This window comes from Salvelinus alpinus, chromosome 12 (assembly GCF_045679555.1).
Source record: "Salvelinus alpinus chromosome 12, SLU_Salpinus.1, whole genome shotgun sequence".
NCBI lineage: Eukaryota > Metazoa > Chordata > Actinopteri > Salmoniformes > Salmonidae > Salvelinus > Salvelinus alpinus.
In genome coordinates, this window is record NC_092097.1 from 59,815,717 (window position 1) to 59,828,350 (window position 12,634).

Here is a 12,634-nt window from a genome sequence, read left to right on the forward strand (position 1 = left end):
GGGTCTGTCCCTGCTTCAGAGTGCACTAACCTGATGGTATGAATAGGGTCTGTCCCTGCTTCAGAGTGCACTAACCTGACGGTATGAATAGGGTCTGTCCCTGCTTCAGAGTGCACTAACCTGATGGTATGAATAGGGTCTGTCCCTGCTTCAGAGTGCACTAACCTGATGGTATGAATAGGGTCTGTCCCTGCTTCAGAGTGCACTAACCTGACGGTATGAATAGGGTCTGTCCCTGCTTCAGAGTGCACTAACCTGACGGTATGAATAGGGTCTGTCCCTGCTTCAGAGTGCACTAACCTGACGGTATGAATAGGGTCTGTCCCTGCTTCAGAGTGCACTAACCTGATGGTATGAATAGGGTCTGTCCCTGCTTCAGAGTGCACTAACCTGATGGTATGAATAGGGTCTGTCCCTGCTTCAGAGTGCACTAACCTGATGGTATGAATAGGGTCTGTCCCTGCTTCAGAGTGCACTAACCTGACGGTATGAATAGGGTCTGTCCCTGCTTCAGAGTGCACTAACCTGACGGTATGAATAGGGTCTGTCCCTGCTTCAGAGTGCACTAACCTGATGGTATGAACACTACTTCAGAGTGCACTAACCTGATGGTATGAATAGGGTCTGTCCCTGCTTCAGAGTGCACTAACCTGATGGTATGAACACTACTTCAGAGTGCACTAACCTGATGGTATGAATAGGGTCTGTCCCTGCTTCAGAGTGCACTAACCTGATGGTATGAATAGGGTCTGTCCCTGCTTCAGAGTGCACTAACCTGATGGTATGAATAGGGACTGTCCCTGCTTCAGAGTGCACTAACCTGATGGTATGAATAGGGTCTGTCCCTGCTTCAGAGTGCACTAACCTGACGGTATGAATAGGGTCTGTCCCTGCTTCAGAGTGCACTAACCTGATGGTATGAATAGGGTCTGTCCCTGCTTCAGAGTGCACTAACCTGACGGTATGAATAGGGTCTGTCCCTGCTTCAGAGTGCACTAACCTGATGGTATGAATAGGGTCTGTCCCTGCTTCAGAGTGCACTAACCTGATGGTATGAATAGGGTCTGTCCCTGCTTCAGAGTGCACTAACCTGACGGTATGAATAGGGTCTGTCCCTGCTTCAGAGTGCACTAACCTGATGGTATGAATAGGGTCTGTCCCTGCTTCAGAGTGCACTAACCTGACGGTATGAATAGGGTCTGTCCCTGCTTCAGAGTGCACTAACCTGATGGTATGAATAGGGTCTGTCCCTGCTTCAGAGTGCACTAACCTGATGGTATGAATAGGGTCTGTCCCTGCTTCAGAGTGCACTAACCTGATGGTATGAATAGGGTCTGTCCCTGCTTCAGAGTGCACTAACCTGATGGTATGAATAGGGTCTGTCCCTGCTTCAGAGTGCACTAACCTGATGGTATGAATAGGGTCTGTCCCTGCTTCAGAGTGCACTAACCTGACGGTATGAATAGGGTCTGTCCCTGCTTCAGAGTGCACTAACCTGATGGTATGAATAGGGTCTGTCCCTGCTTCAGAGTGCACTAACCTGATGGTATGAATAGGGTCTGTCCCTGCTTCAGAGTGCACTAACCTGATGGTATGAATAGGGTCTGTCCCTGCTTCAGAGTGCACTAACCTGACGGTATGAATAGGGTCTGTCCCTGCTTCAGAGTGCACTAACCTGACGGTATGAATAGGGTCTGTCCCTGCTTCAGAGTGCACTAACCTGATGGTATGAATAGGGTCTGTCCCTGCTTCAGAGTGCACTAACCTGATGGTATGAATAGGGTCTGTCCCTGCTTCAGAGTGCACTAACCTGATGGTATGAATAGGGTCTGTCCCTGCTTCAGAGTGCACTAACCTGATGGTATGAATAGGGTCTGTCCCTGCTTCAGAGTGCACTAACCTGATGGTATGAATAGGGTCTGTCCCTGCTTCAGAGTGCACTAACCTGATGGTATGAATAGGGTCTGTCCCTGCTTCAGAGTGCACTAACCTGACGGTATGAATAGGGTCTGTCCCTGCTTCAGAGTGCACTAACCTGACGGTATGAATAGGGTCTGTCCCTGCTTCAGAGTGCACTAACCTGACGGTATGAATAGGGTCTGTCCCTGCTTCAGAGTGCACTAACCTGATGGTATGAATAGGGTCTGTCCCTGCTTCAGAGTGCACTAACCTGATGGTATGAATAGGGTCTGTCCCTGCTTCAGAGTGCACTAACCTGATGGTATGAATAGGGTCTGTCCCTGCTTCAGAGTGCACTAACCTGATGGTATGAATAGGGTCTGTCCCTGCTTCAGAGTGCACTAACCTGATGGTATGAACACTACTTCAGAGTGCACTAACCTGATGGTATGAACACTACTTCAGAGTGCACTAACCTGATGGTATGAATAGGGACTGTCCCTGCTTCAGAGTGCACTAACCTGATGGTATGAATAGGGTCTGTCCCTGCTTCAGAGTGCACTAACCTGATGGTATGAATAGGGTCTGTCCCTGCTTCAGAGTGCACTAACCTGATGGTATGAATAGGGTCTGTCCCTGCTTCAGAGTGCACTAACCTGACGGTATGAATAGGGTCTGTCCCTGCTTCAGAGTGCACTAACCTGATGGTATGAATAGGGTCTGTCCCTGCTTCAGAGTGCACTAACCTGATGGTATGAATAGGGTCTGTCCCTGCTTCAGAGTGCACTAACCTGACGGTATGAATAGGGTCTGTCCCTGCTTCAGAGTGCACTAACCTGATGGTATGAATAGGGTCTGTCCCTGCTTCAGAGTGCACTAACCTGATGGTATGAATAGGGTCTGTCCCTGCTTCAGAGTGCACTAACCTGACGGTATGAATAGGGTCTGTCCCTGCTTCAGAGTGCACTAACCTGACGGTATGAATAGGGTCTGTCCCTGCTTCAGAGTGCACTAACCTGATGGTATGAATAGGGTCTGTCCCTGCTTCAGAGTGCACTAACCTGACGGTATGAATAGGGTCTGTCCCTGCTTCAGAGTGCACTAACCTGATGGTATGAATAGGGTCTGTCCCTGCTTCAGAGTGCACTAACCTGACGGTATGAATAGGGTCTGTCCCTGCTTCAGAGTGCACTTGTAACACTTGTCCACCTGGTCGGCGAAGAACATCTCAGTGTGATTGGCTGAGGACCTCCAGCGCTCGTACAGCGATAGGTTGGCTGACGTGGGCTTGATCAGGAAGAAGATCTTCTCTCCCTGGAAACAACAACATCAACATCAACAACAACAGGACCAGTTTATCATCGTTTTGATTGTTGATGGTTAGTTTTAGAATCCTGGTCTAAAGTAGTGCACTATATAGGGAATAGGGTCCTGGTCTACAGTAGTGCACTATATAGGGAATAGGGCCCTGGTCTAAAGTAGTGCACTATATAGGGAATAGGGCCCTGGTCTAAAGTAGTGCACTATATAGGGAATAGGGCCCTGGTCTACAGTAGTGCACTATATAGGGAATAGGGCCCTGGTCTAAATTAGTGCACTATATAGGGAATAGGGCCCTGGTCTAAAGTAGTGCACTATATAGGGAATAGGGTCCTGGTCTAAAGTAGTGCACTATATAGGGAATAGGGCCCTGGTCTAAAGTAGTGCACTATATAGGGAATAGGGTCCTGGTCTAAAGTAGTGCACTATATAGGGAATAGGGCCCTGGTCTAAAGTAGTGCACTACATAGGGAATAGGGCCCTGGTCTAAAGTAGTGCACTATATAGGGAATAGGGCCCTGGTCTAAAGTAGTGCACTATATAGGGAATAGGGCCCTGGTCTAAAGTAGTGCACTATATAGGGAATAGGGCCCTGGTCTAAAGTAGTGCACTATATAGGGAAAAGGGCCCTGATCTAAAGTAGTGCACTATATATGGAATAGGGCCCTGGTCTAAAGTAGTGCACTATATAGGGAATAGGGCCCTGGTCTAAAGTAGTGCACTATATAGGGAATAGGGCCCTGGTCTAAAGTAGTGCACTATATAGGGAATAGGGCCCTGGTCTAAAGTAGTGCACTATATAGGGAATAGGGCCCTGGTCTAAAGTAGTGCACTATATAGGGAATAGGGCCCTGGTCTAAAGTAGTGCACTATATAGGGAATAGGGCCCTGGTCTAAAGTAGTGCACTACATAGGGAATAGGGCCCTGGTCTAAAGTAGTGCACTATATAGGGAATAGGGAGTTTTAGTTCATCATTATAACAGTGCCTGAAGACTCCTCCTTGTTCGTCGTACTGCACGTTGCATACTGGCTGTACAGACATAATGTCTTGATCAACCTACCTGGATCAATAAGGTTATTAAGCGTGTCATACCTTGAGCACGTGGTACCAGACGGAGGCCCCTCCACACTCGATGTGGAAGTCGGTGTAGCTGTCTTTAACACCGATCAGACAGTACTTAGTCACTTTAGGTTTCCCCAGGAGAGCATCGTCTGGCCAGTAGTTCTCTACCCACGACAGCCTCCGCACAATCTGAGGGCTCTCCACTATACTGTCCATCCTGAGAGAGGGAGAGTGGAGAGAGAGAGAGAGAGAGAGAGAGAAAGAGAGAGATAGGGGGGAAGAGAGACAGAGAGTGGAGAGAGACAGAGAGAGAGAGAGAGAGAGAGAGAGAGAGAGAGAGAGACAGAGACAGAGACAGAGACAGAGGGAGAGAGAGTGGAGAGAGAGAGACAGAGAGTGGAGAGAGACAGAGAGAGAGAGAGAGAGAGAGAGAGAGAGAGAGAGAGAGAGAGAGTGGAGAGAGACAGAGAGTGGAGAGAGACAGAGAGGGAGAGAGAGTGGAGAGAGACAGAGGGAGAGAGAGTGGAGAGAGAGAGAGTGGAGGAGAGAGAGAGAGAGAGAGACAGAGAGTGGAGAGAGACAGAGAGTGGAGAAAGACAGAGTGGAGAGAGACAGAGTGGAGAGAGACAGAGAGGGAGAGAGAGTGGAGAGAGAGACAGAGAAGGAGAGAGAGTGGAGAGAGAGAGAGAGAGGGAGAGAGAGTGGAGAGAGAGAGAGAGAGAGAGAGAGAGAGAGAGAGAGAGAGAGAGAACAAAACAACCATGTCATGTAATGTTAGAAACATTATATTATATAAATAGATCTGAGGGCTCTCCACTATACTGTCCATTCCAAAGACTACAATATAATCATAGACAGTTAAATGGGAAAGACAGCTAGCTATTGGGACAGACAGACAGTTAGCTACTGGAATAAACAGACAGTTAGCTACTGGGACAGACAGTTAGCTACTGGGACAGACAGACAGTTAGCTACTGGGACAGACAGACAGTTAGCTACTGGAATAAACAGACAGCTAGCTATTGGGACAGACAGACAGTTAGCTACTGGGACAGACAGACAGTTAGCTACTGGGACAGACAGACAGTTAGCTACTGGGACAGACAGACAGTTAGCTACTGGGACAGACAGACAGTTAGCTACTGGGACAGACAGACATTTAGCTACTGGGACAGACAGACATTTAGCTACTGGGGTAGACAGTCAGCTACTGGGACAGACAGTCAGCTACTGGGACCGACAGACAGTTAGCTACTGGGACAGAGACAGTTAGCTACTGGGACAGACAGACAGTTAGCTACTGGGACAGACAGACAGTTAGCTACTGGGACAGACAGACAGTTAGCTACTGGGACAGACAGACAGTTAGCTACTGGGACAGACAGACAGTTAGCTACTGGGACAGACAGACAGTTAGCTACTGGGACAGACAGACAGTTAGCTACTGGGACAGACAGACATTTAGCTACTGGGACAGACAGACATTTAGCTACTGGGACAGACAGACATTTAGCTACTGGGACAGACAGACAGTTAGCTACTGGGACAGAGACAGTTAGCTACTGGGACAGACAGACAGTTAGCTACTGGGACAGACAGACAGTTAGCTACTGGGACAGACAGACAGTTAGCTACTGGGACAGACAGACAGTTAGCTACTGGGACAGACAGACAGTTAGCTACTGGGACAGACAGACAGTTAGCTACTGGGACAGACAGACATTTAGCTACTGGGACAGACAGACAGGTAGCTACTGGGACAGACAGTCAGCTACTGGGACAGACAGTCAGCTACTGGGACAGACAGTCAGCTACTGGGACAGACAGTCAGCTACTGGGACAGACAGTCAGCTACTGGGACAGACAGTCAGCTACTGGGATAGACAGTCAGCTACTGGGATAGACAGTCAGCTACTGGGACAGACAGTCAGCTACTGGGACAGACAGACAGTTAGCTACTGGGACAGACAGACAGTTAGCTACTGGGACAGACAGACAGTTAGCTACTGGGACAGACAGACAGTTAGCTACTGGGACAGACAGACAGTTAGCTACTGGGACAGACAGACAGTTAGCTACTGGGACAGACAGACAGTTAGCTACTGGGACAGACAGACAGTTAGCTACTGGGACAGACAGACAGTTAGCTACTGGGACAGACAGACAGTTAGCTACTGGGACAGACAGACAGTTAGCTACTGGGACAGACAGACAGCTGGCTACTGGGACAGGCAGACAGTTGGCTACTGGGACAGACAGACAGTTAGCTACTGGGACAGACAGACAGCTAGCTACTGGGACAGACAGACAGTTAGCTACTGGGACAGACAGACAGTTGGCTACTGGGACAGACAGACAGTTGGCTACTGGGACAGACAGACAGTTGGCTACTGGGACAGACAGACAGTTAGCTACTGGGACAGACAGACAGTTAGCTACTGGGACAGACAGACATTTAGCTACTGGGACAGACAGACATTTAGCTACTGGGACAGACAGACATTTAGCTACTGGGACAGACAGTCAGCTACTGGGACAGACAGTCGGCTACTGGGACAGACAGTCAGCTACTGGGACAGACAGTCGGCTACTGGGACAGACAGTCAGCTACTGGGACAGACAGTCAGCTACTGGGACAGACAGTCAGCTACTGGGACAGACAGTCAGCTACTGGGACAGACAGTCAGCTACTGGGATAGACAGTCAGCTACTGGAATAGACAGTCAGCTACTGGGATAGACAGTCAGCTACTGGGATAGACAGTTAGCATTCAACAAAAATAAATCACGTTTTAGATCTATCTTGAAATTAGATTTTTATCTCAACAAGACTAATTTGGTTAAATAGAGGTTAAATACATAATTGAATTAAATAAAAAACTTAAATAGTACATAATTAAAAGTATCATTAACATGCTGATGATAAAAATGTACGTGAATTAGACAAAGCTGTGTTTACCGTGTGTCAGAGAACTCGAGGTTGATAACATTTAATACTGTCTTCCTGCTGGTGCTGTAGTAGTAATCTACAAAATCCTTCAGCTTCATTTTACTGTCTTTCTGCTTGGTCACATCTATCACATCCACACCGACGTCTGGACCTGCAACACATTCAACACAAAGAGGTTAGTAACAACATTTAAATATGCAGAAGATTAAAGATTCATTATGAATTCCGTTTTAAAACATGAGTCATAATGGGCAGATGAAGCCAGGAGGTGTGCAGAGCAGTACGAGCTAGTGAGATCCTATTGCCTCATTCTGGCATGCTGCTGCATATTTCCTTTAGGGAACGCTTCCTCTGTGAAGCGCGTGTGTGCAATAACTAAAATCGACTATGCACTCCTTCTAAACAAAGCCATTTTTTAAAACTTTGGCAAAGGGCAAAGTCTAGTAAACTTAGTCACATCTGTTCATTACAGATTCTAGTTTTGAGAAGAGAAAATTTGATTCAGATCAAATGTTTAATCGATGAGAAAATTAGCAGAATGTCACCAAAAATCCATCTTCTCCCACTGCCGGCCACTGGGCTTCCTCTCACTACCATATTTGGTAGTGAGTGGAAACGACAAGCAGATGCTTCACATTTATACATCTGGTGAAATATCTCATTATCTGTGGCAGAACTGGTGCAATGTGTGTCAGGATGAGCTCTAGCTCTAAAAAGCAGGTAATAGCTCCCTCTTGTGGATCCGGATAGTACTGCGTAGTTATACATATAATACTGCTGGAAACATTTTTACATTTTACATTTTAGTCATTTAGCAGACGCTCTTATCCAGAGCGACTTACAGTAGAGTGCATACATTTTATTACATTTTACATTTTACATACTGAGACAAGGATATCCCTACCGGCCAAACCCTCCCTAACCCGGACGACGCTATGCCAATTGTGCGTCGCCCCACGGATCTCCCGGTTGCGGCCGGCTGCGACAGAGCCTGGGCGCGAACCCAGAGACTCTGGTGGCGCAGCTAGCACTGCGATGCAGTGCCCTAGACCACTGCGCCACCCGGGAGAACATTGACTTTATGACTGAAATATGACGGATTAAAACATACTTAGTGAAATTAAATATCAAGTGAAACAAAATGAACTAGTTCATAATACAATACATTTGAAATATACTCTATAACACAATAGATGAGAAAGAATCTCTGAGATCAAAAACAATATTAAAAGTGTTACAAGACAGAGACTGACACGAACTAAATTAATCGTGAATAATGATTAGTGAGAAAGTTAGAGGCATAAATATCATACACCCCCCCCCAAATGCTAACCTCCCCTGTCATTGTAATGGTGAGAGGTTAGCATGTCTTGGGGGTATGATATAAAATGCTAACCTCCCCTGTTATTGTAATGGTGAGAGGTTAGCATGTCTTGGGGATATGATATAAAATGCTAACCTCCCCTGTTATTGTAATGGTGAGAGGTTAGCATGTCTTGGGGGTATGATATAAAATGCTAACCTCCCCTGTTATTGTAAGGGTGAGAGGTTAGCATGTCTTGGGGATATGATATAAAATGCTTATCTCCCCTGTTATTGTAATGGTGAGAGGTTAGCATGTCTTGGGGGTATGATATAAAATGCTAACCTCCCCTGTTATTGTAATGGTGAGAGGTTAGCATGTCTTAGTGGTATGATATAAAATGCTAACCTCCCCTGTTATTGTAATGGTGAGAGGTTAGCATGTCTTGGGGATATGATATAAAATGCTTATCTCCCCTGTTATTGTAATGGTGAGAGGTTAGCATGTCTTGGGGGTATGATATAAAATGCTAACCCCCCCTGTTATTGTAATGGTGAGAGGTTAGCATGTCTTGGTGGTATGATATAAAATGCTAACCTCCCCTGTTATTGTAATGGTGAGAGGTTAGCATGTCTTGGTGGTATGATATGAAATGCTAACCTCCTCTGTTATTGTAATGGGGAGAGGTTAGCATGTATTGGTGGTATGATATAAAATGCTAACCTCCTCTGTTATTGTAATGGGGAGAGGTTAGCATGTCTTGGTGGTATGATATAAAATGCTAACCTCCTCTGTTACCTGCCGCCCCTACACTCTAACCACTAGGCTACCTGCCGTCCCTACACTCTAACCACTAGGCTACCTGCCCTCCCTACACTCTAACCACTAGGCTACCTGTCACCCCTACACTCTAACCACTAGGCTACCTGCCGCCTCTACACTCTAACCACTAGACTACCTGCCGTCCCTACACTCTAACCACTAGACTACCTGCCGCCCCTACACTCTAACCACTAGACTACCTGCCCCCCTACACTCTAACCACTAGGCTACCTGCCCCCCCCTACACTCTAACCACTAGACTACCTGCCGTCCCTACACTCTAACCACTAGGCTACCTGCCGCCCCTACACTCTAACCACTAGACTACCTGCCGCCCCTACACTCTAACCACTAGGCTACCTGCCCCCCCTACACTCTAACCACTAGGCTACCTGCCGCCCCTACACTCTAACCACTAGGCTACCTGCCCCCCCTACACTCTAACCACTAGACTACCTGTCACCCCTACACTCTAACCACTAGGCTACCGGACCCCCCTACACTCTAACCACTAGACTACCTGCCGCCCCTACACTCTAACCACTAGGCTACCTGCCCCCCCTACACTCTAACCACTAGGCTACCTGCCGCCCCTACACTCTAACCACTAGACTACCCGCCGCCCCTACACTCTAACCACTAGACTACCTGCCGCCCCTACACTCTAACCACTAGGCTACCTGCCCCCCCTACACTCTAACCACTAGACTACCTGCCACCTCTACACTCTAACCCCTAGACTACCCGTCACCCCTACACTCTAACCACTAGGCTACCTGCCGCCCCTACACTCTAACCACTAGACTACCTGTCACCCCTACACTCTAACCACTAGGCTACCTGCCCTCCCTACACTCTAACCACTAGGCTACCTGTCACCCCTACACTCTAACCACTAGGCTACCTGCCGCCTCTACACTCTAACCACTAGACTACCTGCCGTCCCTACACTCTAACCACTAGACTACCTGCCGCCCCTACACTCTAACCACTAGACTACCTGCCCCCCTACACTCTAACCACTAGGCTACCTGCCCCCCCCTACACTCTAACCACTAGACTACCTGCCGTCCCTACACTCTAACCACTAGGCTACCTGCCGCCCCTACACTCTAACCACTAGACTACCTGCCGCCCCTACACTCTAACCACTAGGCTACCTGCCCCCCCTACACTCTAACCACTAGGCTACCTGCCGCCCCTACACTCTAACCACTAGGCTACCTGCCCCCCCTACACTCTAACCACTAGACTACCTGTCACCCCTACACTCTAACCACTAGGCTACCGGACCCCCCTACACTCTAACCACTAGACTACCTGCCGCCCCTACACTCTAACCACTAGGCTACCTGCCCCCCCTACACTCTAACCACTAGGCTACCTGCCGCCCCTACACTCTAACCACTAGACTACCCGCCGCCCCTACACTCTAACCACTAGACTACCCGCCGCCCCTACACTCTAACCACTAGGCTACCTGCCCCCCCTACACTCTAACCACTAGACTACCTGCCACCTCTACACTCTAACCCCTAGACTACCCGTCACCCCTACACTCTAACCACTAGGCTACCTGCCGCCCCTACACTCTAACCACTAGACTACCTGTCACCCCTACACTCTAACCACTAGGCTACCGGACCCCCCTACACTCTAACCACTAGGCTACCTGCCGCCCCTACACTCTAACCACTAGGCTACCTGCCGCCCCTACACTCTAACCACTAGGCTACCCGTCACCCCTACACTCTAACCACTAGGCTACCCGCCGCCCCTACACTCTAACCACTAGGCTACCAGCCGCCCCTACACTCTAACCACTAGGCTACCTGCCCCCCCTACACTCTAACCACTAGGCTACCTGCCGCCCCTACACTCTAACCACTAGACTACCCGCCGCCCCTACACTCTAACCACTAGGCTACCTGCCCCCCCTACACTCTAACCACTAGGCTACCTGCCGCCCCTACACTCTAACCACTAGACTACCCGTCACCCCTACACTCTAACCCCTAGACTACCTGCCACCTCTACACTCTAACCCCTAGACTACCCGTCACCCCTACACTCTAACCACTAGGCTACCTGCCGCCCCTACACTCTAACCACTAGACTACCTGTCACCCCTACACTCTAACCACTAGGCTACCGGACCCCCCTACACTCTAACCACTAGGATACCTGCCGCCCCTACACTCTAACCACTAGGCTACCTGCCGCCCCTACACTCTAACCACTAGGCTACCTGCCGCCTCTACACTCTAACCACTAGACTACCCGTCACCCCTACACTCTAACCACTAGGCTACCCGCCGCCCCTACACTCTAACCACTAGGCTACCCGCCGCCCCTACACTCTAACCACTAGGCTACCCGCCGTCCCTACACTCTAACCACTAGGCTACCTGCCGCCCCTACACTCTAACCACTAGACTACCTGCCGCCCCTACACTCTAACCACTAGGCTACCTGCCCCCCCTACACTCTAACCACTAGGCTACCTGCCGCCCCTACACTCTAACCACTAGACTACCCGCCGCCCCTACACTCTAACCACTAGGCTACCTGCCGCCCCTACACTCTAACCACTAGGCTACCTGCCGCCCCTACACTCTAACCACTAGACTACCCGTCACCCCTACACTCTAACCACTAGACTACCTGCCACCTCTACACTCTAACCCCTAGACTACCTGCCACCTCTACACTCTAACCCCTAGACTACCCGTCACCCCTACACTCTAACCACTAGGCTACCTGCCGCCCCTACACTCTAACCACTAGACTACCTGTCACCCCTACACTCTAACCACTAGGCTACCGGACCCCCCTACACTCTAACCACTAGGCTACCTGCCGCCCCTACACTCTAACCACTAGGCTACCTGCCGCCCCTACACTCTAACCACTAGGCTACCTGCCGCCTCTACACTCTAACCACTAGACTACCCGTCACCCCTACACTCTAACCACTAGGCTACCCGCCGCCCCTACACTCTAACCACTAGGCTACCCGCCGCCCCTACACTCTAACCACTAGGCTACCCGCCGTCCCTACACTCTAACCACTAGGCTACCTGCCGCCCCTACACTCTAACCACTAGGCTACCTGCCGCCCCTACACTCTAACCACTAGGCTACCTGCCGCCCCTACACTCTAACCACTAGGCTACCTGCCGCCCCTACACTCTAACCACTAGACTACCTGCCCCCCCCCCACATTAATGATGAAGTGTTTAGAAATATATTGTATTCTTAGTAACAATTAAAGTGA

At 49.3% G+C, this 12,634-nt stretch overlaps 1 protein-coding gene across 3 annotated transcripts in view; it reads right to left on the reverse strand.

The window, feature by feature from the left end:
• Positions 1 to 12,634, reverse strand: part of LOC139536436 (lysine-specific demethylase phf2-like) — a 169,642-nt gene that overhangs the window by 115,130 nt on the left and 41,878 nt on the right. For all 3 annotated transcript variants that reach the window (XM_071336971.1, XM_071336970.1, XM_071336972.1), the window contains exons 5-7: positions 7,242 to 7,383; positions 4,314 to 4,500; positions 3,051 to 3,213 (exon numbers count right to left, since the gene is read on the reverse strand). In XM_071336971.1, coding sequence (XP_071193072.1) covers positions 3,051 to 3,213; positions 4,314 to 4,500; positions 7,242 to 7,383 — 492 coding nt within the window. The remainder of the gene's footprint in view (positions 1 to 3,050; positions 3,214 to 4,313; positions 4,501 to 7,241; positions 7,384 to 12,634) is intronic.